The sequence below is a fragment of the Condylura cristata genome, unplaced genomic scaffold (genome assembly GCF_000260355.1).
Source record: "Condylura cristata isolate star-nosed mole 26May11 unplaced genomic scaffold, ConCri1.0 scaffold00003, whole genome shotgun sequence".
Taxonomy (NCBI): domain Eukaryota; kingdom Metazoa; phylum Chordata; class Mammalia; order Eulipotyphla; family Talpidae; genus Condylura; species Condylura cristata.
The window spans coordinates 9,120,651-9,148,135 of NW_004567104.1; the positions used below are offsets into that span (position 1 = coordinate 9,120,651).

Consider the following 27,485-nt stretch of genomic DNA (forward strand, 5'->3'; position numbering starts at 1 on the left):
AAAAAAAAAAAAAGTAGGGGTAAAGTGGTGGCTGCAGTAGATTTGGTCTCCCATAATGTCCTTCAACCTCTTCCCCCACCACTCTAAATACACAATCTAAATCATTGCAGTGTCAGCTGTTTCTTCATTGCTTTGATAAAAATGAAAGCTAATTTTCAGAAGTAGAAGTTCTCCAGGGCTCTCGCTCCATTACATTCCAATCAAATCACTCTAAGTCATTACTATAGAAATATGGGATCTGCCTCTAAGAGCAATTTCTCAAGTTACAGGGATAACAAGAATAGCAACAGTGAAAGAGATAGAATTTTTAGTTTATAATCATGGAGTGTTTTTAAAGTCCTAGTGGTCTGGTTTTCCTAGCTTCTTTTTCATACGTGGTTCTATTCCTGCCATTGAGCCCCTGCAGTTCCCCACTTTAATTTTCTGAAATAGATTTCACCCAGTTCAGAAAAAAAACCAATCTCATCAAATTTGAGCATGTCACTTGAATTTCCCAAATAAAGTGACTGTTTCAAATATGAAACTGCCTGAAGCTATTTTGATTGCATTTCCCTTTTTCCCGGTTTAACTCCTTTTTTTTTTTTCAGGTTTAATTTCCTCTCTGAATTGCATCTTCAACTGGCTCTTTGTTTCCTAGCTTTTCTTTTCCATTTGCTAAGCAAAAGCAGAAAACATTTATAGTCAGCCATCCATGTTGTGTGGTACTAGATTTGCTCTGAGAAAGTTGTGTTTATGAGAGAAAAAAATTCTCAAAACTACTAAATCTGAATTACCCCATCAATTAGCCTCATCCATTTAATGCAATGTGTAAGAGGCTGATTCAAGGGATGATAACTAGGTGTTAATGAAACCTGAGAATTTAGAGAGGAATTTACACTACCCAGGCTCTGGGTTCCATATGTTTTGCTTGTTCTCACAATAATCCTTAGGCAAGAATTATTATTGTCATTTTACACATGGGAACACTGATTCAGAAAGGAAAAAAAAAGAGAGCTCTAAAGTCCATTTAAGTCATCAAGTCTTTTAAACTCTTTATAGACTGCAAACATTAAGCCTGCATTTTCAGAATGACTACTTTGAGTTAAGCTTAATAATTTTAAGTTAGGGAAATTAGGTTCCATATCCAATACTTTCAGACCATCCTCAATTAGAAATGTGCTCCTGAACAAATGTGGAACAGGCAAATGACTGAACCTTAACAAATATGATGTTTATTTTGTGGTAAACAAGTTAAATGGAGTCCTTTGATCAAAATAAATATACTTGGGAGTCAGAAAACCTTAGGATCCAGTCCCATCACACTTCTTAACACCCCTGAGCTTCAGTTTCTTTGTCCACCATAGGAGTATAAGAATAGTTTACTACATAGGATTATTTTGAAGACTAAATAAGATCTATAACATAGTTTCCCTATAGTGAAGAACAATAAAGCAATTGCTTCTTTAATCATATCACTTTCATTTCATTCGTCACTCCTGTCAAAAAGCCACCTGTAATCTTTGCATATACCGTAATTATCCTCACAAGAGTACTACAAAGCACATGAAATTATCTCCATATTATAGTCAAGGAAACTGGAGTTGAGAGAAAATTAAGTGGTACACCAATATGCAGCTGGTAAGTAATGGGTGTGCTGATATTGGGACCCAGAACTGATGTTTCGAAACTCTAGTTGCTAAACACAAAAACAGATTTTCAGCAGCTAACAATTGACTTAGAAGAAATTTATACCCTTTCCTTTAATTCATACCTCCAAATGCCCACACTCAAGTGATTTGGCATCCAATTTGATTTCTCTCAAACCACAGAAATTTCAACCTGTGAGGAATCATAAAGAGTAATGGAATCTAGTCTAATGTCTTCATTTTTTTTTTTTGAATACATGAAGCAAAAACGTCAAAAGGAAAAAGGTAGACATGGGATAGTTTCATTTATATTTGGAATATACAGAAACTCAACAAAGAGTCAGAAAAAAGATCTGAGGCATACAGCAGGGGAGGAGAAGGGGGAGGAGTCAAAACAGGGGAAGGAAGAGCACAAGGGACTGTGGTGACAGATCACAGGTGCTGTGGTGGTGGGAGAACTACAGGGACTACACCTGAGGGGAGAAATCAAATACTGTCCAAAAATGAACAATGTTGTAAGAAAATAATAAATAAAAATAAAATAATGAAAACCCATTATTCTATTACTGAGTGAAACAATGAGCAGATAGGGCATAAAAATGATCTCTTCATTTCTCATTAAAAAAAAAAAAAGAGTTCCAAGTCCCTTTTCTAGTTATGCTACACATTTTTGGGAATATCCAGATTCTCCTGACTCCCAGAACCAGGCTTTTCCACTTCCTTCAGTGTGAGTTTACAAAGACAGAATACTGTCTCTTTCTTTCTAGAGTCGATTATTAGGTCATTTCTTGGTTCTCAAGAAAAGTCTTACAACACAATTTCAAATCTTTCCCAATGGATTAAATGATACTTCTAAATGAAGCTTGAGCATCTGCTGAGTGCCAGGCACCACAGCATGCACAATCCCTTTCCTTTATCAGGATCTTCCAACTTCTGCTACTTGTATACTACTTTTACGCTGTTAGCCAAATCTACATACTATCTGTATAGCTATTAAGTTAGTATTGTCTTTAAATTTTCTTTAAAATTCTATCTACTTTAGCTTTCTCCTGGGTTATAATAGGAAACCATGACTCCTCACCATTCTTTAAATGCACAGTATATTAATATATAAGTGTTAGTATTATTATGTTTACCTGAGTCTTTCTGATATCATCTTATATAAATTCTCCCATATTGTAAACAACTATTATAATTTCTGTATGTCCATTAGATTTCATGTTTTAAGATTTTACATTGTCACACTGCAAGAACCTGAGGTCATTTAGACCCTCAGGTCATTATAAGATCCCTGGTCTCACAGTTGTTAAGTAGATCATCAGATCCCAAATCCAAGCGACAGACTATAAAGCCCTTGCTTCCACCTTGTCACTTAGTGTCATGAAGGAATGCATAGCAGAGTAAATTACACTGATCACAATCTGAATTCCTACTCTAACAGGGACAAAGTTTACCAATGCTTTTGTGTTCAGGGGACAGTGTGTTTAGTTGGAAACCTATAAGGAACAACTATACCTTTCCGCACACACACACACGTGTGTGTGTGTGTGGTTTTGGCCGAATCGTTTCAAAATAAGTTGCAGATATGTGTGTCACTTTACCCCTAAATACTTTAACTCATTAAGAGCAAAGACATTTTCCTCCAAATATAAATGCCATTATTTTACCTAAGAATGCAACAGAGGCAGTAATCTTATCTAATATACAACCCATTTTCAACATATCCTGTCTCATGTTGTTTCTTAGACTTTTCTTTTTCTTTCTAGAATCTAATATCACTTGTTAATTTAACTGTCAATTCATCTTAGTCACCAGTGATTTTTTATTCACTGACATTTTTGAAGATTTCCCACTGGTTTTCATGATTACATGGATTCAGATTAATCTACTCTTGTTTGTACATTCCTTCAGTGATTTGATTATACAGATTCACTAGTCAGAAAATAGGGCAAATAGCCTTAAAAACCCAATTACTGAGTAACAAATATGATTTTCTTAACAGTCAAATGAACTGTTAACTGACCAAGGAAAGTGAAGTAGCTTTGATCTGTGACAGCAAAGTCCCCAAATCCTCCATATGCTGACTGAGTTGAATTGATGCTCTATTCTTTTCCTCAAAGCCAGATTCAAAATGAACACAATGCTGTTTTACCTTATCTTTTGTCATTCTGTAGGTTGGGAGTCCTCCTCTTATTCCAGGTTCTTGAGTGAGTGCAGCTCAGAGCAGCTGACCAGCCTTGCCTGTCTTTCTCCAGGCTTCTAGTTACATATTACAGGAGAGGTGGAGGAGGAGCAAAGCCTAAAAGTCCAAGTCTAATCTTAACAGAGGATGAATATCCGTAGAAATCCAATCAATAACTGGTTGCCTCAGCTGCTATGTTGTGTGTGGGAATGACCAGAGACCGAGGCACAGGAGACGCTATGCATTCTTGTCCACAGAGAATGGGCACTGTGGTCTTTGTGCTTTTGACCTGGGCAGAGTCGCCATAGTCTGCTTGACTGGTCAGCTTTGGAGAATTATGAACATGGGTTTAAATTTTAAGACTTCACTGTGCTGGGATCTTCAGGGAGTAGCCCCCCATCATTTTTCTATGCCTTAGTTGTTTCATTTTTAACCTGGTAAGATGATAATAACAAATCATACTATCTTGTAAAGCGGATTAAATGCAGGAAGTAATTATGAAAATCTTAAGCATAAAGCTGACCATAGATCTGAGACACTTGGCAGGGGAGGAGTGAGAGGGGTCAAAACAGGAAGGGAAGAGTGCAAAAGATAGGAGATGGATGGCTAAAAAGAAAAACTCATTGCTCTACAATAGCTAAAAAGAAAACTCAAATGGTCCAAAATGATGTGATGAAAAAAGTATGATAGCCCAGAAAAATGTCTTAAGCACAATGTACTCAGTGCTCAGCAAATGGTAGTTCTTTTCACTGTTATACTGGTTCAGTGTTTGGGTAGTGGCACTTGAAGATAATAAATTCACAAATAAATCTGCTCACATGGCTTTCTGTGTGACCATATGATGCCCCAATCTTGGGGGGGGGTGGCAGCTGATATCAAAATTGATTTTGAATTTTGCTTGCTGACTAGCTGGATCCTGTTCCCAGCAATGTCAGGGACCAAGCAAAAAAAAAAAATGGCTGGATGCTGTGAAGACAGTAACAAAGTAAACAGTAGATAGTGAAGAGGTAAAGGAGACCCAGATTTCATTTGTCATTTATTTCAGCATCCTTTTTCTATTTCTGTGATCTTTGTCATTCTGTTTGAATCACTGACTAGTATTGAGCTCAACAGAGCCTCTGGCTCTCAGATGCATAAGAGAAATAAAACACAGAAGTTCACAATGTACAAAGAGACACCATCGTAAATACAAAAACACGACACAGTAATTTCTTAGGGAAACGGCTTGAACGAATATTATTGGCAACAATAGTTTTTATTGAGTCGTTGGTGGGTGCCAGGTGCTTCTCGCAGCATTTTATATGGTTTAACTTGTTCAAACATGAGGTGCTGCTCTCCCGAGGTGCTGCTCTCCGTTGTTGAACCAAACTTTGGGGAACAGCTTTGAAACTAGACTTTGAAGCAGGTACCCTCACTGACAGCAATTTCAGCGGGAGAACCAGATGCTCAATGATTAAAGCCTCTGTAATCAGGGCAAGATTCCTTAGCAGTCATTTTCCAAGGACCAGGCACGGTAGGGAAGCGTCTTTGTGGCTGTCAAAATAGATTGTCACCCTCTGTTATTCACCAAACTTCGTGGAATGCCTTTTAAAAGACCAAAATAGGCCTGGAGTGTAAAGGGAGGTGAGTCTTTAGGTGAGTGAGTGAGCAGCGCGCGCCCGCGGGGAGATCACTTTGCATGGAGCCCTGCCTCCCGCCAGCCCGCGACCGCAGGACCTTCAGTCTTCCAGACCAGCTTCTTCCAGTTTGGCCAACAGCTCTCTTGCTCTACCCTTTGCTGAGAACTGAGTTAGCTCTACACTACCTAAGGATGGTCTGAAAATTTATTTCCGGGCCGGGGTGGACGGGTCGAGTCACAGCGAGTGCCTTGAAGGGTTTATTTAACCTTCGGGAAATGGTTATTTCAGGTCGGTCTCTTAGGAGAGTTTGCGGGCGCGCCCAGGAGGAGTAGCTGTCAGGGTGCACCCTGGCGTCCGCTGGTCCTTGGCTGCGGTGGGGGCGGGGTGGGTCGGAAAGTAAAGCTGTAGCGCGACTTTTGCCCTCCCGCCTGGATCCACTCAGAGATCTGCCCCGGTGCCCAGAATCTCCCAGAAATCCCCGCTGGACGGGGAAAAACCTGCCCTGTGCTCTTTTGGCTTCACACTTTTGAACCCTCAGGTCAACTCTGATAATTCTTGATTAATTTAATCTTCTTGTAGATACGTATAGCTCTAGGTGTCCAGTTTCCTAGGACAGAAAAGAGAGCCTCTTTACCCACCCCCCCACACATGCCCCCCACCTCCATTATTATCCTTCCCTAGGTAAAAATGAGACTTTAGTGGGGATTTTTGTTTATTAGTTTCTGCAAATTCGAGGAAAGAAAAGCAGCCATCTGAGTATGCGGCAGCCCTCCCTGATCGATTGGGTGAGGTGTAGGAGCACAAAGGCCATGCCTGGGAATCTTTGAATCCAGTGAGTTCAAAGTGAGCCAAGCACACAGGCATGCACCACGCCGCTAGCACTCAGGAGAGTGTGGGGGCAGTTCAGCAGTTCTAGTCCCTGAAGGAAAGCAAGTTTTCACAATTCTGAGTCAAATGTGAGCCCGAGGTGGCCTGCCGCCTTTCACCTTCTCAACAGATATTCTGGTCCAGCCACCAGCTTCCCTCAGTGTGACAGCCTCCCAATCTTGGCTTATACTTACTTTTGAGCAAAGCAGACCACCATTTTTAATTTATAAATGAAACACACATTATTACATCATTAACTTAAAAGACCCCCAAAGGCTTCCAATCACCCTTCAAAGTGATTCAAAACCTCAGTCCAGTTTTTAAAAATTTAATATCTTTTTTTGTATAGATTTTACATCAGATGTAGTCCCCAAAGAATTCTCATCACCAGTTCACCTTAGTCCCTGGTGCCATTACCACCCTTGTTTTGATCTCTCTCCCTTCCCCTTAGTTGTCTGATTATTTTTGTTGTTTTAATTGTCATTTCCCCCCACTCCATCCCTTATTTAGTTCTCCTCTATTCTTCCTATAAGCAAGACCATCCGATATTTCTCTTTTCCTTTCTGCATTATTTCTCTGAGCATACTTCCTTCTCGCTCCATCCATGCCTAAATGCGAAAGGCATTAGATTGTCTTTTTTTTTTTCTGAATAGTACCCATTATGTATATGTACCACATCTTTTTGGCCTAGTCATCTATTTTGGGGCATTTAAGTTGTTTCCAAGTCTTACCTGGTATAAATAATGCTGCAATAAACATAGATGTGCTTGTAACCTTTGGATAAATGTTTTTGTCTCTTTTGGGTAGATCCCTAGGAATGGGATTGCTGGGTAACATGGAAGTTCCACTTTTAGTAGTCTAAGGAAACTCCACACAGCTTTCCATAGTGGTTAGACTAATTTTTATTTCTACCAGCAGTGTAGGAAGTTACTTTTCCTACACATCCTTGCTGCTTCCTCTTCTATTCCAGCCTTTTTTTGATATGCTTTCTTTGCCTTGGATTCTTGGTAGTTTCACTAAATTTGTTTTGTCTTCGTATAGATCTCTTTACATTTGGATAAACAGATATTCTGTTAGCTTCATGGACTTGTAGATTTCATTCATTTCCCAGGCTTGGGAAGTTCTCAGCTATTATTTCTTTGAATAGGTTTTCCATTTCCTTCTATCTCTTTTCTGTCTGGGACACCCATTATCCTTATGTTGCCTTTGCTAATTGAGTCTGGTTTAAATACAAGGTGAAAGTATTAAACAAACAATTCCTAAAGGTATTTCCTGTTTTAACCCCTTTTCCAAGACAAAACTCATTTCCCAAACTATCACAGAAGAAGAAAACCTTTCTCTGCTACCCTCTGTGGTTATTTTATTTTCCCTCCACTTCAGAGTGAAATTGCTGTGTTCTATGGCAGATCCATTTTTAATCACTGAAGGAGCCTCCACACTGCTTTTTTGTTTCTTTGTTTTTTGTTTATGGAGAATATCATTTTATTTATCAGAAGTCACTATATGCTAATGAAATGAGTTTTTTTTATTTATTACAAAGTTTATTTTTACATCATTTTGCACATTTTTTTTTTTCCATCTCGATTGTAATCCCCGTGGGTTTCCCATCATCAAATCACCCCTGTGCCACCACCATAGTCCCGTGCATTTCCCTCCTTTCTCCCCCACCCCCCGTTTTTGATCCCATTCCCCACTCCACCCCCACAGAATGTCTCTGGTATATGGTTGTTCATTATTTTTGTTATTTTCTCGCCTGGTCCATTATACTCCTGCTATGAGTGAAACCATCCGGTATTTTTCTTTCTCTTTCTGGCTTATCTCACTAAGCATGATCTTTTCCAGCTCCATCCAAGTTGCTGCAAAAGACATGTGTTTCTCTTTTTTGGTTGCTGAGTAATATTCCATTGTATATATGTACCACATCTTTCTAATCCAGTCATCTACTTTTGGGCATTTGGGCTGCTTCCATGTTTTTCCAATTGTAAATAAAGCAGCAATAAACATGGGGGTGCAGGTATCTTTTTCAATCAGTGTTTTTGTGTCTTTTGGGTAGATACCTAGGAGTGGGATTGCTGGGTCTTAGGGAAGCTCCATGTTTAGCAGTTTGAGGAACCTCCAAGCAGTTTTCCATAGTGGTTGTACTAGTTTGCATTCCCACCAGCAATGCAGGAGAGTTCCTTTCCTTGCCAACATTTGTTGTTGCTAGTTGTTTGAAGATGTGCTATTCTCACTGGGGTGAGATGGTATCTCATTGTGGTTTTAATTTGCATCTCCCTTATTACGAGTGATGTTGAGCATTTTTTCATATGCCTGTTGGCCATCTGCATTTCCTCTTTGGAGAAGTGTCTTTTTAGCTCTACTGCCCATTTTTTGATGGGGTTGTTGACTTTATTTTTGTTGAGTTTCATCAGTTCTCCGTATATTTTTGTGATCAGTCCTTTATCGCTACTTTTGTGTGAGAAAATGTTTTCCCAATTAGTGATCTTTCTGTTTGTTTTTAGTAATGTCTCTTTTGCTGTACAGAAGCTCTTTAGCTTGATGTAGTCCCATCTATTTATCTTTGCCTTCACTATTGTGGCGTTGGGTGCTCTGTCTTTAAAGATGTCGCTGAAGTGTATGTCGTGTAGTGTTTGACCCATCTTTGCTTCTAGGTATTTTATGCTTTCCGTTCTTATGTCTAGGTCTTTAATCCACTTCGAGTTGATTTTTGCCTCCACACTGCTTTTTATAGGGGCTGGACCATTCTACATTCCAAGTAACATTGAAAGAGGGTTCCGTTTTCTCCACACTCACCTCAGGACTTATTTCTGGTGTTTTAAATATAGACCATTCTTACAGATATGAGGCGGTATCACGTTGTGGTTTTGATTTGTATTTCACTGATTATAGTGATTTTGAATATTTTTTCATATGCCTGTTGGTCATCTGCTTGTCTTCATTGGAGAAGTGCTTCTATAACTGTTCTGTCCATTTTTGATTAGGTTGTTAGTTTTGTTTTGTTGAATTGTGAGCTATTTGTAGATCTGCTATATCAGTCCCTTGTCAAATGTATGGGGTACAAATATTTTGCCCTATTCAGTAGGATCTCTTTGTTTACTATCTCTTTTGCCATAGAGAAGCTTTTTAGTTTGATGCAATCTCAACTGTTTATACTATCTTTAATTTTCCTTGCTTCTGAAGACGAGTCTTCAAAGATGTTTATAAAGTTTATGTTATGGAATGTTTTACCTATGTTTTCTTCTATGCACTTTTTAGTCTCAGATCTTATAGCATCCATGTCTTTAATCCATTTTGCATTGAGTTTCATGTTTGGTATGAGATAGTGGTCTAGTTTTACTTTTTGTATGTGGTGTACAATTATCCCACCATTGGTTATTGAAGAGGTCTTCTTTCCCTTTCCCAATGTATACTCTTCACTCTTTTGTCATAGATTACTTAATCACAAATATGTGGTTTTATTTCTGGGCTCTCAATTCTATTCCATTGCTTTATGTGTCTTTTTTTTTCTTCTTCAGTACATGCTGTTTTAATTATTATGGCTCCATATTATATGTTGAAATCTGGAAATGTAATACCTCTATTTTACGTTTTTTTTTGGTCAGGACAAGTTTGTCCACTTGGGGTCTTTTGTGGTTCCATATGACTTTCATTAACATTTGTTTATTTTCTTTGAGTTGTCTTTGGTTTTGGTATTGGCATAATGTTGGCCTCATAAAGTATGTTTGGAAGCATTCCTTCTTATTCAATTTTTTAAAAGTCTCTGAGCAGTTGAGGTATCAGTTTATCTTCAAAAGTCTGGTAGAACTTGCTTGCCAAGTCACATGATCTCAAATTTTTGGTTGGGGGGGGAGTTTGATTATTGTTCAATTCCCTTGCTTGTGATTGGTTTGCTCAGGTTTTCTGTCACTTCCATACAGTCTTGGATGATTGTATAATTCTAAGAATCTCTCCACTTCATGCAGGTTGTTGAATTTTCACATAAATGTTTATAGTAATCTTTTATTATACTCTGAAATTTTGCAGTATCTATTGTAACTTCTTTTTTATTTAAGATCATAATTATTTGAGTTTTTTCCCTTTTGATTATTTTTTCATAGAACTAGCATTTGGTTTCATTGAGTTTTTCAACTGTCTTTCTGATTTTTATTCCATGTATTTCTCCCCTAAGTTTTATTTCTTTCCTTCAGTTGGCTTTTGTAGTTTTTTGTTCTTTTTATTGTTCCTTGAAATGACAAATAAGATTACTTATTGGAGCTCTTTCTTGTTTCTTGATGTGGACCTATAACATTATACAGATATCCCTCTTAGTACTGCTTTTGCTGTGTCTCATACACTCTAGAGGGTTATGTTCTCTTTATCATTTATTGCAACGTATTTTTTATTTCTTCTTTGGTTTCTTCATTAACCAAGTGGTCTTTCAGTAGTATGTTGTACAGTCTTCACAGATTAGAGCATTTTTCTCATTTTCCTTTTTTAGGCAATTTCTAGTTTGATATATTTATGATCAGAGAAGAAACCTGGCATGATTTCATTCTTCACTTATCTTTGTTGATACTTGTCTTGTGACCCAATATGTGCTCAGTCTTGGAAAATGACCTATAGGTACTTGAAAAAAATGTTTATTATGCTTTTTTTGTGTGCAGCTCTCTATAAAATGTCTATAAACCCATATGGTGTAATTCTTTGTTTTCTTTGTGTCCTTTGGCAAATTTTGTCCTTATTTATTTTCTGTCCCATTGATCTGTCCACTGGAGAGAGGTGGGTGTTGAAGTCTCCAGTCACACACAGATGCACACATATTTATTTTTTTCAATGCCTGTTTTTAGAGTTAATAGTAGTTGTCTTACATATTTTGGTGTTATTTGATTTGGTGATTGTGAATATGTGTGTGTGTGTATATACACATACATGTTATACATATTTACACTAGATGTTTATTTTATCTGTTATGAGTATGTCTGTCCTTGGCTTACATTGGTTGCCACTTGCTTATAGAATTATATTCCATTTCTTTATATTCAATCTGTTTGGAACTTAGGTGTGTTTCCTGGATGTAGTAGGTTATATTCTATTTTCCTATTCAAGTGGATAAGCTGTGTACTTTTATTGTTGATTACTGATAGTTGAAGGCATTCATTTGCCACTTGGTCAATATTTCAGTAGCTATATTAAATTTCTTTTTCATTTATTGTGTCTATTCCTCTTTTTGGTTTAAATACTAAAGTTTCTTTTAATATTTTTGAAAAGAGTACCTAGTGGTTACAACTCCCAAAGATTCCTTTTGCCTGAAAAGATCTTTCATATACGAAGGAGAGCTTTTCAGGATAGAGTATTCTTGGATGGCAGTTTTTATCTTAGAGTATGTTAAATATGTTACTGCATTCTCTTCATTTCCCATAGTGCTTCTTCAGATGTGATGTTAACCTAATCAGGGTTTTCTTTTTTTATAGGTTATCTATTTTTCACCCCTTTGTCAGCATCATTATTTTTATTATGTCTTGCATTTTCGGAATTCAAGACCACTACTATATGTTAATGTAGGTATCCTTTTATTTATGTAGCGAGGTGTCTTTTAGCCATCTGTATTCTTATGTTCCTTAAGGGGTCACCATGATTCTTATAGTTCTTTCCTTAATGGCATCTCATAATTCTCAATAGTTTCTTCATTTTTTAAATTTTTTTCAATTTTGATTCCCTCCATTTGCATTTTAAAGTTTATTTATTTGATTGTCCATTTGGTCTATATTCTACTTGCTTGATTTTCTCCAGGATTTTTATCTCTTTCTTTGACTTCTACATCCTGCAATTCCATTATATACTTCAAGTTTCACTTTTGATATTCTGTTCTTAACTGTTTCTTATAGCATTTATTTGCTTTTCTGAGTTTTCTTGCATTTCTCTGAACTGTTTTCCTTGTATTCTTCCAGTTCTTTGGTTTTATTAATTGTAGCAGTTTTGAATTCTGTATCACAGGCTAAAAGGCTCTTCCATGTTTTTGTGGTTGGGTTCTGGGGAGTTTTATCTCTCTATGGTGCATAGCTCCCCTCAGGATTTGCTTGGTCATTTCAATTTTTCTTTCTGTCCATTGCTTGTTTGGGATTGCTTTGTTGGAGCTGGATGTGTGTGTGTGTGTGTGTGTGTGTGTGTGTGCGCGCGCGCGCGCGCGCGCGCGCGTGCCTTTTCTCCAACTGTTCTGGGCATGCTCTGGGTGGTGGGCATGGTAGCTGTGCTCTTACAAGATCTATGATAGTGCTGGAATCTCTCTGGTAGTTCTTGTAGGTGGGTTCTAGTCAGAGGGAGCACAGCCATGCCGGACATAGCTTCAATTTTAAAAGTTTCTTGAAGTTTGTTTTATGTCTCAGTTTATGGTCTATCTTGGTATATGTTTCATGAGGATTCTTGGGTAGCATGATTAAAATGCTGATTAAAATGTGTGTTTTTTTAATTGAGCTCTTGTAGTTTTTTGATCTAGTTGTTCTATAAGTTTTTGAGAGGGGTGTTGAATTACACAACTGTAATTGTGATTGGTCTAATATGGCCATGTAAATATAGAAGTTCATGTTGCACATTCAGTCTACATTCATTCTAAAGTAGGAGGAGTACTCTTCATTCATGCTGGGCAGGGTTGGGATTCTTTAGCACCCACTAGTTCTCTTTGTACATCATGGTATTGGTGGCCTCATTGTGCCAGTGAAATTACTGTCTCTGCAGTAGGCCTCCTTTGAGAACTAGCAAAGGAGGAGAGGGGCATTTTGTTATTTCAGGTTGGAGTAGAAGTCGAGAGTCTCTACATGGTTTCTCCTAGATTTCAAAAACAATTTTATTACAGTATGGATAAAAGACCTGACTCCCTACCTAACTTCCCCTGGTATTATGTTGACAGAGATGTGAAACTTTGTTACAGTCCTGCAAAGGTAGATGTCTAAATTCCTTATTTTGTCTTTGCTGGAATAACTAAGCATTGACTACAGTTTTTGTGTTTGACTTTGACTGGAAGTGATTGAATGGAAGAAAGCAGTTATGACCTAAAGGTTTCCTGCCAAATGGAGTTTCCCTTTTCCTTGTTAGTTCTCTGTACTTCTGTGTCCTAGACTTGGAATTGAAGTAGCCAGTAACCTCAAATACCCATAGGTACATACAAAAAATGTCTTTCCCACACCTATTCTCTTTAGCCAAAGGGCAAGAGGGAGCTAGGTCTCTTCAATTACTTTTTCATTTAAACAAGTTTAACTCCTAACACTAAACCTAACCATACACTGAAAAGAGTGAAGTCTGGGTGGCCAGAAGGCCCTGATGAAGCTGGCATTTTTTCCCTCTTGATTGTTGCTCTGGCACCCAAACTGCCTTCTTTGACTTCCCCTGGAAATGAGCCTTGGCAGAGACCCAAGGAGGTTAAGTCACAGTCTAAGCAAAATCATGTTCTCTATGGTCAGCCACAACCATGGTTAGAGGACCATACTAGAACTAAAAAAGAATGTACTTGCTGAATTCAGAGGCGATAGCATGGGATAGGCTGTTGCCACCAATCTTTTTCATAGGTGCCAATAAATTAGCTTATTTCCTTTATCTTTCTCTTTTCCTTCTTTTACACATGTTGAAAATTGAATAAGTTTAATGGATCTATGTAAGTAGTCAAGCAGGAATTAGTGGATTTTCCTGGCTAGCTCAATGGTCACTTGGAGACATTAGGATAATCATGGGTGAACCATCCAGATGTACACAGAAGCCAGTAGGGCCTCTTGACTTCAACCTAAAAGCAGACTTATGGCTACCAGGTACAAGGCAGAGGAAGCAGTCCTGTGACACAAGCTATGCAACCTCTGTCATCAGACATGGTACAGATGGAGAGGAAATACCCAGAAGAATCAGACTTTTCACTGCTAACTTATGACCTCCCTTTTTTGTATAATTGTAATATCAAAATATTCTGAGCAACTTTCAGCTTACAATTGGACTGCCTCAGCCGCATAAGGCCTGCCTGCCATGACAAGCAAGCACTGCACCAGGGTGAGAAATTCCTCTGAAGTCAAAAGTGACTTGACAACTGGCTGATCAATAAAAGCAAAAGGGCTGTTTCTGCAAAGTCTCTCTCACTGCTGGATGGAGGAAAACCCAAATCTCATCACTGTACTATCTCACCTAGCTTCTCTTCAGCTTCTAAAGAATTACTCAAACTTCTTATTGTCTGGCCTTTAGTTGTGGAAATTCATCCAGGTTGTCTGTTTTAGAGCTAGTCAGGTTTTCTACTTGCTACACTTCAAAGTTATTCACACAAGTCTTCTGGGTAGTCTTTCAGGATTCTACTGTCTAATTTTTAGATAAGGAAATTTACCTATGTCTCCTATTCAGAGCAAATTATGCTTTCTACTGTCTAGACCTCACTTAAAACTTTTTAGCAAGTTTCTTCAAAGAACTTTTCCGAAATTTGATTTGCAAGAAATTTCCTCTTCCTGCCTCCCAAAATGTCTCAGGTAGAATAAAAAAACAAACATTAAGTAGTAGATAAGGTTTAAGGGACTTTATTTTAGTTAACCTTCACTATAGTAATATTAGTCTTAAACTTAGTGCATCTATGTACTTGTTTTTAACCTTGATTGATTTTAGAATGTTATAATCTCAAGTAAAGGTCAAAAAGGACCCCAGACTATTCTGAGCAAAAAGGTGATTGTGATCTCAGCTCCTTTCGTATGCTAATGTCATCCCTCTGCCTGCTTGAAATGTATAAAATAAACCTCTGCTGAAGGCAGAGCAGGAAGATTTGCACCCAACTCCTATTCCCGTGTCTTCATCACTCCCGTTCCCTTTTATTCCCCAATTTTTGGCATATCGCCCATTCCCACCTTGAGACCCTGCCTGTGTCAGCCTTTCAACAGCCTAAATTCCGGGGTGGGTCCCCGATAGTCCTGGTCACCTGGGTTGTGACTGTCAAGACTTCTTAGATATTTGCATTGGCCTTAATAGTCTTTCAATGATGTACATTGAGGGCTCTTTGTGCCAGATATAAAGTTCCCCAATAACTTGTACAAACCTAGACACTGTCTCCAGCATTCTTTTTTCCTTTTAAAAATATTGCTTCACTGTTTGGAGGTTTCTCAAACTGCTAAAAATGGAGCTTCCATATGACCCAGCAATCCCACTCCTAGGTATCTACCCAAAGAACACAAAAACATTGAGTCAAAAGGAAACCTGCACCCCTATGTTCATTGCTGCAGATAAAGTGAAAAGTATATTTACCTCCAATTCTGCCTAAGACACCTCCTAAATGTTACTTTTTTTTAGTTTTATAAATGTCTTTCCATTTTACTACCCACCCCTCTTTCTAACCTTCTACTCTTATTGTTTCCCTGGTCTCTTGTAACTTTGCCTCCTTCCTAAGCATCGTTGGGTGAGGTTTTAATGTAGTTATTATTCAAGAAGTTTTCTCTTAGGGTGTTCTCCTTGGTATGGCATGGAGACCTGTAGAAAAATACCTTCAAATTCTTCAGTCTGAATTCATATGTCCAGAATCCCATTTCCAGGATCCAGACTTCTGCTTGCCTAAGAGACCACAAGAGAAAATAGATAGTTCATCACTTTGCCAGGCCAGATGCTGCCTCGTTAGCCTTGGCTTGGGGAAGGATGAATCATTCCCCTCCCTGGAATGACTTTATGTCTCCTCTGAACCTAAGGGCCTATGTAAAGTGAATTCATGCACCTGTTGCACCAGGCTCAGGAAATGTCATTTGGATCTTCTTCCTGCAAGACTTTGGCTATTTGACCATGTCAAGATTTGCTTAGCTCTAGACTTACTCTGTGCAACAAACTAGGTAATTGCTAAGTCTTTTCACATTCAAGATGGAGATTGTAACCCTTCTCCAGTGCAGGGCAGTGCTTGGCACATGCAAATAAATGCTCAGCAGATGACAGCTGTTACCATTTTTCTGTTTTTCATTTCCATGATTCTTTGTTCTCAATGTAACATTCTATCCAAAAGTGTCCGTGGAGACCTGTGATCCTTGGGGTTGAGTAGCTAGGTGAGTTCTAGCTTTAGGAACTCCTTTAGGAACTCCTGATGTTTTCAAGGAGGGCAGGCTCTGAATGAAAAAGATACTTGTACCCCCATGTTTACTGCTGCTTTATTTACAATTGGAAAAACATGGAAGCAGCCCAAATGCCCAAAAGTAGATGACTGGATTAGAGAGATGTGGTACATATATACAATGGAATATTACTCAGCAACCAAAAAAGAGAAACACATGTCTTTCGCAGCAACTTGGATGGAGCTGGAAAAGATCATGCTTAGTGAGATAAGCCAGAAAGAGAAAGAAAAATACCGGATGGTTTCACTCATATATAATGGACCAGGTGAGAAAATAACAAAAATAATGAACAACCATATACCAGAGACATTCTGTGGGGGCGGAGTGGGGTGGGATCAAAAACGGGGGGGGGGAGGGAAGGGAGGGAAATGCACGGGATTATGGTGGTGGCACAGGGGTGATTTGGTGACGGGAAACCCACGGGGATTACAATCGAGATGGAAAAAAAAATGTGCAAAATGATGTAAAAATAAACTTTGTAATAAAAAAAAAGAAAAAAAAAAAGAGTAAGGGGCCACCACTGTGAAGGCAGTGCTGTGGGTTTGTACCATTCATGTCACGGAGGTTTGAAAATCTGTGGCAAATTTCTTTGACAGATGTGCATCTGTGGTGATTTTTCAGTGTGCACTATCTCAAATTAATTAATCATGGGACAATTAAATGTAAATTGAATGCTGCTGCTGCACACAGAAAATTTTTGTCTGCAATTCTTGAGTAATCTCAGTTTAAGATAAATCTATTAAAATTCTCTGTTCTTAACCATTGTCCAATCAAGTGTGCCTAACTGGCTGCAATACTCTGCAGGGCATCTTTCTGTTATGAGTTTGTGTCTCTTTAATGTCTGTGGGTTAATCATTCTCAGGCTGCGTTTGTTCTATTTTTTGTCATTGCCTTCGAAATAATTTGCTGCTAATTTGTGGGGTGCTAAGGGAGGCTTATGAGGTTGACATAAAAAAGTGGGAGCAAAGATCATGAGGTCATCACTGAGGTTTCACAAACAATGTTACCCAGTGTTGTTGACCAATAGGTCACCAATAAAAGGAGCAGTGTCAGGGGGAAATGGTTCTTGTGACAGCTGTTGACAAGCAGAAGAGTTCCAGGAATGTGTTGCCATAAGCAGATGGTGCAACTCAGCGGTGGGTCAGTTGTTGACCTAGGTACTCCTTTGTCTCAGAGGTCTCCAGGAGACACAATTAGCATCAATGTATTAGCCTCATTCCTCTCAGAAAATGCCCAGTGCTTATAAACACCAAAGGTGGACATCTGGCTTCTTTTCACAGGCATCAATATGCCTGGCAAAAGCCCCAGAGATTTCTTGCCTCTTTCAGTTTGAAGTCACCTCATCCCTTTGATCATGGCAAGTGGATTTGGTGACAAAATTTTAAGTGGTTTTTTGGAGTGGAAGCATTGTTTCTTTGTCTTCTGGGATTCTAATCAGATATGAAAGGTCAGGGATTCAGTGCTCTGTGCAGCAGGTCACTCTGTTTCCATAGTACTCAGAGCAATCCTTTGGGTCTCTAGGAATGTTCCAGGCAAGATAAACTGGAGCTCTTTCTTGTAGTCACCATGGTCTTCTCTGTTGGGTAGAGTCTGTTCTGAGGTAAAATCTCTGCCTTTCCTCTTCTCCCTCCTGCCCAGACCCCTCACTTTTCTTCTCTGTTCTCAAGCTCTTAACAGGTAGCCTGAGCTGGACGGAAGGACCATGTTTTGTTTTTGTTATTTTTAAACTTTAAGAAAAAAGATTTATATTTATTATGCATACAAGAGCTTGGGTGTAGGCCAGAGGTGCCGGCGTGAGAGGATTCACCAGAGACAGGGTGGGGAGCAGAACAGGCAGATGTACTGAAATACACTGCTGAGGGAACCAGCAGGCAAGACAGGAGAGGTCTGCTGCACCATGTGGGTCACCTCTCTGGCCGGGGATCAGGATGGAATTCTTGCTGCAGTGCTTGTTGATAGTTTGATAGTGCTGACTTTAACCACTCTGCCACTAGGGAGGCCTGAAGGGTGTTTTGATGTTCATATTACATTCTATTACTTTACAGCAAATTACAATGTCTGATATATGTTTTATGCATACTTTTTATTAAAGTAACCTTGCATTTTAATATTATATAAGAAATTGTTTTGTTTTGTTACGGCAAGAGCACAGGTGCTTATGTCTCCCACCCTGACCCAACAGTAACATTGCAAACCAGCTTGTGGGTAAGTTGTCTTGCCACTCACCAAAGCCTATGCTTTGCTGCTCATGGAAGGGGGATGAAATGGGTCAGGTGAGTCGCTTGCTGGGGAGAAGGGTGCAGTCCTAAGCATCTGCAGATGAACACTCTTGGTTCACTGCTGCCATCCGCCAGTGACTTTGACCCACTCAAGCACTGGGGTCTGTAGCCTCTGGGGCTTCGGTTCTAAATTCCTTGCAGGTATCATAACCTACTATATACAGATGCTGTTACATAATGAGGTACACTTGGAATCTATATAATGCTATAAGCAATATATAATTATTTTAAAGATTTACATATTTATGCATACAGAGCTGGGGTACAGGCCAGAGGTGCAGGGGCAGTGGGAGGATTCACCAGAGACAGAGTGGGAAGGAGAACAGACTGACTGATGAAGTACACTGCTGAGGGGAGCAGTGGGCAGGCCAGGAGAGGTCTGCCACTCATGTGGGTCACTTCCAGCATGCTGAAGTGGCTTTAGCTTCTTAGTGCTGTGCTTTATCCTTTTGTGCCACCAGGGAGGGCCAACAATATATAATTTTTTAATGACAAGAAAGCTCACAGCAAATAAGGGCACGGGGATGACTTGGGTACCCTGTCGGTGAGTATCCTGAGGGAAAAATTATTATCTAGTTCATTTCTAGAGATTATACCCCTGGCCACAAGGCTGCCCCAACACTAGAACATCCTTGATCTATTTGTCCTTATCACACAGCATCCTACCTGACTCATCCATTGTCCTTCCAGGCTTTTTTTCCATTGAGAATTCACTTAGCATTTGAATCCATTAATTTGCTGCCAAAGAGTGAGTTCTGCAAAGGAGATAACCACTCCAGATGCTGAGCTGCTAAAAGACTGCTGTCCGATAATTTTATTGAGTAATGAAATAAAACAGCATCTCAAACACCAGAAGTACAAAGTAATGCATTTCCAATTGTCATTGTTAACTCCATAAAAATTGTGACTGGAATGTTACTGGAAGCCTCAAAGGGAGAGAGGATGGGGAAGAAACTGCAGGTTTGACATGCAAAAAAGCCTTGATCTTCCACTCAGGCAGAGTTTGTTTATTTATTTATTATTCATTCATTCATTCATTTATTACCATTAAAGTTTGAAGTAAGAAACAGGTCAATACATGCATGAAATATAGACTCTAAACCTAGAAGCACCGCTTAGATTTGTCCCTCAAACAATTGATAGAAAGTCAATAAAATTATCATTTTTTAAAAAGAGGAAAACATGCCTTTGGGCCTTGGGAGCAGCTTAGCCATCTTATAGATTTTTCCTTTTATATCTATGTGGGTTCATGCATTTAAAAATGATCAATGGTACTTTTCAACCTTTCACTTGAATTTTATTAGAACAACTAGACACAGGTTCTAATAAGAGCTTGTCCACTCATGATCTAACTTGATCACCAAACACACTTGTGAGGTGGGCAGGAATGGTCTCATTACTCCCATTTATTTTAATTCATTCATTCATAAAACACTTGATAAAATATTTATTATGTCTGCCACCCTGAATGAACTATAATATATTCAACGCAATTATAATTATATATTCAACATAAGCAAACATTTATGTTGTCTCTATGCCAAGCACTCTGCTAGGCATTGGGGTGAGATAGAAAGTGGCAAGGAGGTGTTCTTTCCCACAGGGAGATCATAGTCATCCACTGGGCAACAGTAGTTCTCAAAGTCCCAGGATAAATAGGCAATCACCTGGGAGCATCAAGTTTACTCACATACATGGCATCAAATTGAAGTAACATAATATTTAATAAATGCAGCTATTCCTTATATATTAAAACAAAGACACCAAATAGAAGATAAAAGCTCCATAAAGTTTAAGATAAAAACAGGAGACTAAAAGAAAACTTTCCAGGTGGATGGGGCTACCTGGGGCCGTGTTCAGACCACTGAGTCTGCACAATGGGCAGTCCGTTAATGGGAATGTTTAGGAAGCACAGCTACAGGCCATGCCTTTCAGAACCCCATTCTAAAAACAAGAAAATAGAGGCATAGAGAGTTGTGTTTGCTTTTGGACTGACACATCCAACTCTGGCTTCACATCTGGGACTCTCTGTGTTGACTGGCCAAAGCCTACCTTTCAGCTTTCTCTTTCTCTCTTTATTTTCATATTTCTTTCTGTTGCTAGTTAAAGACTTGGTGAACAACCTGTGCCCTGGGTGGTCACTGACATTTAGTCTTATGCTCTTTGATGAGAGGTTGCGCAGGTGTTCTTGACACCTTAGCTCTTGAGAAAGTTATTTCTAACTCTAGGCATCCCCATGTCCTTATGGGCAAAATGAGGGAAGTAAGTAGCATGAGTTGTAAATTAAAATTAAGAGAAAAAATTTAAATATGATGGGGAAATAATGAAAATGCACAATTTAAAATATTTAGAGTGTATTAAAAGATAAAGCCTGACCCTCCCTGGTGGCGCGGTGGGTTAAAGCACTGCATTAAGAAGCTAAAGTCACTTCAGCATGAGTTTGATCCCCGCCCAGAGGTGACCCACATGGTGTGGCAGACCTCTCCTAACCCTCCCGCTGCTCCCCTCAACAGTGTACTTCGTCAATAGGCCTGTTCTACTCCCCACTCAGTCTCTGGTGAATCCTATCACCACCCCTGCACCTCTGGCCTGTACCCCAGCTCTGTATGCATAAATAAATACATCTTTTTTTTTCCTTAAAAAAAGATAAAGCCAATGAAACTGACCAATAGACCAAGAAATTAAGAGTAGAAAAAGAATATAAATAGAGATTAAAATTTGGTCCTAAAACATAAATAAAAAAATGAGAACAAGTAACAAGCAAAGGTAATGCAGAAATTTTAGCAGATTGGGCCTCTCTGGCAGCCGAGCGATTGACTCAGTGCTATCACCTCTACCACCTCTTGGGAGCAGACCCACAGGACACAGCAGACCTCTTCTGTCTCACACACTGCTCCCCTCAGCAGTGTATTTCAGGAGAGCCGCCTATTCTGCACCCCCCACTATGTCTCTGGGGAATCCTTTCACTCTCACACCTCTGGCCTGGACTCCAGTTCTTCTACAAATAAATAAATTTAACTTAAAAAAAGAAATTTAAGCCAAAAATCTAAGTAAAATTATTAGCAATTGAGTATATGAAATATAAGATAAATAAGACGTATAAGAAACATTTTTACCTCAACCTAAGATGCAATAAAAAAGTAAACATAAATGGAGGTTTGAAATTCTAGATAAAGCAGAAAAGTCAGTTAAAATCATTATAAGAATAATGAAGTGTATAAGAATGCGACAAAAATAATAGTGATAAAATGTGCTTTTTACAGGGTATATTTTAAAAGTAAAAGCCATTATTAACTCCAAGAAATCTAGAAGAAAATGATCTGCTTACAAAGCAGCTGGGTGTCCTATGTTATTATTGCAGCAAAGGCTTCTTGCTGAGGCCACATAGGAAGCGTGGAACTCCAAATGGGAAGTCTGGCCCTTGTGGACAGCACAACTCCTGACTTAAGAGTGTGTCCCTAACTAACGGAAGCCGGTCTAGGAAGGTTCACTGTAGTTGAAGGATGAAATCATATCCCAAGTGGCTGGGCGGTCAGTACTGCCTTCATGTAACTCTCTCCTCAAAGCTCTATGTGGGACAATAAATATATGGTAACCAAGATGTCTGTCCACCATGTCAAGGGATGTTTGCACACTTTTGGTATCTGTTCAAGCTAGGAAAAAGCACAATTGTTCAAAGGGGAAGAAAGAAAATCTCCAGAAATACAGTGTTTCTCAAATGTGCAGTTGGGGAATGTTGTGGGTCATGAATCCACCTCATGGTGGTGGTGAGTAAGGTGGAGGGCTGGGGGGAGGGGGGAGTATGGTGGGGAGGGTGATCCAGAAGTCAGCTTGAGTAACAGGCAAATGGAGGGTTCTTATGATCAACAAAGTTTGGATTAATAGTGCCCCAAGACAGCTTCTGGCTTCAAAACTAGGGCTCCACAAGAGAATTCAGAGGCATCGCCTTACAGGCAGACACTGAGAATGCCTAGAATGACATGCATAGAGTGATCGACTTACAGGGTTCTCTGTCATCAACACAAAGGAATCGCTGGAGTTCCTGTTAGTTGTGTTCATTAACTAGACATGCCCACTAGAGCCAGGGTGCCCATCAGAGCCAGGGTGCTAGCTGAACTGGGATTATGAAAGCCCGGGGTCTCTGCCAGAGGATATGTGTTGGGTGAAGGGAATATGCTATCACTTTCAGGTAGGCAGATGATTGTTTTCTCTGTTCCATGAGCATTTCAACATAGGCTGAGCTATTTGCCATCTCTGTGTTTTTATACTTTCCACACTTGTGGCTTTGCTTGCCTTGCTCCCTCTTGCTGCAAATCTCCCCTTTTCCTGTCCTGCATCTGATAAAAGGCCACCTCCTCCTGGGAGTCTCCCACCATCCTTCCAGAAGGTGGTATCCTTCTCTTCATTCCCATTGCAGTCTTTGCTATGACTCCTCTATAAATGCTAGGCTCTGCTTCTTTTGATATGTCCTTTGTATATGCAACTTCTTCATCTTTCCTGCAGCATAAGAAGATTCTTAAAGGGCAGGAGTTAGCTATTTCTGCCTCTGCTTCCAGTGTGGAGTCTGCTATGTGATAGGGGCCTACTGACAAATAAATGGCTATATTTTTCCTCCAAATGGATTGTACGTTCTGAGTTTGCTTTGGTAGTCATCTTAAATCAGATCATAGTTGCCACCTATTAAAAATAAGGTAGCATAGGGCCCTCCCTGGTGGCGCAGCGGGTTGGAGCGCGGCACTGAGAGGCTAAGGCCACTTCCACATGAGTTCGATTCCCGCCTGCCCCAGAGGTGACCGCATGGCATGGCAGACCTCTCCTGGCCCTCCCGCTGCTCCCCTCAGCAGTGTACTTCGTCGATCTGCCTGTTCTGCTCCCCACTCTGTCTCTGGTGGGTCCTCTCGCCCTCCGCATCTCTGGCCTGTACTCCAGTTCTGTATGAATAAATAAATAAATCTTTAAAAAAAATGAAAACTAAAAATCTAAAAAAAAAAATAAGGTAGCATATATGCAGGAATATATAAAACTATTGTGATACTTTTGGAGTTCTGACAGATGAGGTGATAAAGGCAAACTCACTAAAAAGAATCTGTCCAACAGCCATTAGCAGATCATTAAATATTACCACAAAATACAAAAGAGACACAAATAGGGATTCTTAGAGAATGTGTTTACAGGTGTATTTTCTGAACTGTAGACCTAAGACATCAATAGGACTTGAGGGTTCCGGCAGCCATATGTAGACCAAGCTTGTAACTAGATAAATTTCAAATGAATGTGGCTTATAAAATGCATTTTCATCTAAAAGTGTTACTGAGCTTTTTATTGCTTTTCAGTTTTTTTTTTTTAAGCAGATATGATGGAAAGAAGAGTTTAGGAACCACACAAGCTGATAAGGCAGCCGGCATGCAGTTGTCTGATGGCTCCTGTGTTCGGCTCTGACTTCCATCTCATAGCAGCTGTGCTCTGTGATGGCACTGGGCCTACAGAAATTTCTTGAAGGCCACCCAAATTTAACCACCACTTATCTTGATAAAGCCAGCATCATAATTCAAAATCTTGGACACCAAATAAAGCAGATACTTTGTTTCCAAAGCTAGAGGCAGCTTTCCTTCTTTTCAGTTTTTGAAATGGGAAGTAGATCTCTATCCTGAAAAATGACCTAGACTCTTCCAGAAACTCAAAAGTAATTACTACTGTTTGTTGTTTTTGGAAATTTACTAAGGGAAATTTCAAAAATAAAACCAAAACCTCCTCCTTCCACCCTCAAATATTGTGAGGATTAAGAAAAAAGCTACCAACTTTTAATTTTTCGTACTAGAACATTTACTAAAAGTGAATGTCTGTGTATATTGTCAGTATCAGTGCTTATATACATCTTAATACTAAAAAATGAGTGCCTTTAGATGAACTTTATGGAAAACTCATGAGGTTGTTTTTGTGATGGTTTAGCATTGGACTGTGGATAACTTTGACCTGCCTGGATAATTGTCTCCAATTATAAATGGGTGTCTTAGTGAGGAACAGGATGGCATGCACGAAATCATCAGGTTGATTGGAAGGCTGTAGTGCTTATTTCTGCTGCAGCATTGTCTTATAGTTCTGCAGCCCTCAATTATTCAACAGTCTTCACTTTTACAAAGTGAGCTTAATAATACAAGATAGCCTGGATAATGAAGCATGGGGTGAGAGTTGAAAAATTTGATCAGACTATAATGCTGCTAACCCAGGTTCTCATGGCTTCATTTGGTAAATTAAATCTGAACTTTGAATATCAAGATTTTTTTTTTTTTTGGTTTTTGAAGCCATTGTATTTTTTGGAGGGAGGTGACCTTCCATCAATTATTTATTGTCTTACAATAAATAATTGATTAAATAATTGATTGACTTCTTGCTTATGAACATGTATTCAAGCTGGTGATACTCGATTTTAATGAAAACCAACATCCTAAATGACTTTTTGCATAAATTATTGAGAACTCATTTTGAAATCATTTATTGTATCTTACCACAGGAACTTGTGATATATAGATCTATCTATCTATCTATCTATCTATCTATCTATCTATCTATCTATCTATCTATCTATCTATCTATCATCTGTCAATCCATCCATCCATCCACTGTTTGCAATTACTGGTAACTTGTGCATTTTTTAGCATCTAGTTTCCATTTTCTAACTGGAACCCGAGTTCTGTATATTTTTCAAAGGATGTCAGGAATCTACAGCACCATGGAATCACCAAATGACCTTGGTCCTGGAAAGTCCTTAAAATCCTTGACTCTATTCATCATGAATAACACATAATCCTTCGCCTCAATAGATTTGTTAAAAGACAAAGAATTAACAGAGGGACAAAAAAATTCTTTCACTGTTATATTACTTTATATTACATCATTTAATTTTCTTCTTTTATTTTTTAAAATACTTCTTTTATTAAATGAGCAGGAAAATACATGATTGAACAAATTGAAACTACAAAGTATGCCCTTTACAAGACTGAATGGAACAATAAAGTCATCAGAAGGTATGAGTCAATTTCCTACAGTAAAGCTTCATGCAACAACACTCAGTGGACTGTGTATATACAGATATTTGAGGCTGCTTGGGGACGTCTCAGATCTATTATCACTTGGAAGAATGGTAAGACCACGATGTCATTGGGTTTCTTATATTTGCACTTAGCATTAGCATACTTTTACTGCTGTCAATTTCTTGTTTTAGAAAGAGATGCTTTTGCTCCTGTCAATTTCAAACATGTAGACCAGAAAAAAATCCAAATTATGCTCCCTACTTTTAAAAATTCTGCAGTTATTTCCAATATCAGTCATTTAAAATGGATCATTATCTGTATAATTAAGACTTTTGAAATGCTGTTTTCCTCAGTGCTCTGCATGACAACTTCTTCTCCTGGACTTGGCCTGTAACTTTGATTAGTGGAACAAGAATGTAGAGCCAGGGTCCTGGCCAGGTGTTTTTCATCCACAATAGTATTGTCTTTTTTCTGCACTGAAGTGAACCTATGTTTTTATGATACAGACTTTGGATACAGTCTTTGCTTTAATACTGAAATGAAAATAACCATGTAGTTATATCTAATTCTAAAACTGTTGGTATTTTCAGTAATTAATCCAATAAGTACTTAACTAAGTGACTATTACTTGCCAGTTATTTTTCAGACATGTAGAGATTTGATAGTCAACAAATAGATGTTAATAATGCTCAGAAAATCAGTGTGACAAAGATGAGTGAGTTATTGGAGATTATGTTACAAAGGTGTCTAGTAGTAAAGGAATATTTGTGCAGATACTTTAAGGGAAGAGCAATACATGCAGAAATATGAGGGTGGAGGGTGGAAGAGATTTCCAGCAAAGGGAAGCAGTAAGAGCAGAGACTCTTCTGAAATAGGAGCAGACAGGCTGTCTGTGTGGAGCAGGGAAGACAAGATGGCTGAGCATCGTAAACAAAGGGAACAATGGGTGATCTCAGAGAAATGGTAATGGTGGTTGAGCAAAGGCAAAGGTAGATCACATTTACTAGAGCTTTCTAAGCTATTGTAAGGACATGAACATTCTGCAATGGGAAAGCATGTAGTACTTGAGCAGAAAAGTGAAATAATCTGGTATATGTTTATAAAGTGGCATTGCAGGCAAGAAGAAGCAAGGACTTAAAGTGCATGGGGGATATAATCTAAGGGTAAAAAGACAAAATTAAAAAAGTGGATTCAGGGTGATAATTAAGGGTAAATACAAGATTTTCTGGTTTGGAGTACAGTTCCCATTTACTGGTATGAGGAAGACTAGAATGTGGTAGATTGTAGGTGTGTGTAAGTTGTAGGTGGGTACAAATTAGTTTTGGACATGTTGAGTTTGATTACACATCCAAATGATGTCAAATAGGGGTTTAGACATGACTCTGGCATTCAGGAGTTAAGACTGGAGATAAAATGTGGGTGTTGTCAGTGTATACATTTATGTGCATTTGTTTTAAGCCCCAAGACCAGAATAGATCACCTCGATAAGGGATATCTAGTGGTGAACACTCTAGGAATTCAGTGAAGAAGTAATCAGAGAGGTGATAGAAGAGTATGAAAGCAATTCCTAGAACTAAGAACACATTTTAAGAAGGAAGGTGTTCTTATGTCAGATATTGTAGACCAGTCAAACTTCATGGAATCAAGGCCTCATCACTGCAGTCAGCAGGGTGGAGATCACTGATATCTTTAGCAAGACTTACTGTGGTGGAGATGGAAGCCTACTTTGAGTTGGCTCAAGAAGCCAAGAGAGGAATTGGAGGGAGTAAGTATATACTATTGTCCCTAAAGAGCTGTGCTATG

At 38.9% G+C, this 27,485-nt stretch overlaps 1 protein-coding gene across 1 annotated transcript in view; it reads right to left on the reverse strand.

Moving 5' to 3' along the window:
• The window catches only part of SLC2A2 (solute carrier family 2 (facilitated glucose transporter), member 2), a 31,544-nt gene extending 27,752 nt beyond the window's left edge, over nt 1–3,792 (reverse strand). The window contains exon 1 of the mRNA XM_004675387.1: nt 3,778–3,792. Coding sequence (XP_004675444.1) covers nt 3,778–3,792 — 15 coding nt within the window. The remainder of the gene's footprint in view (nt 1–3,777) is intronic.
• Nucleotides 3,793–27,485: the final 23,693 nt, after the last annotated feature.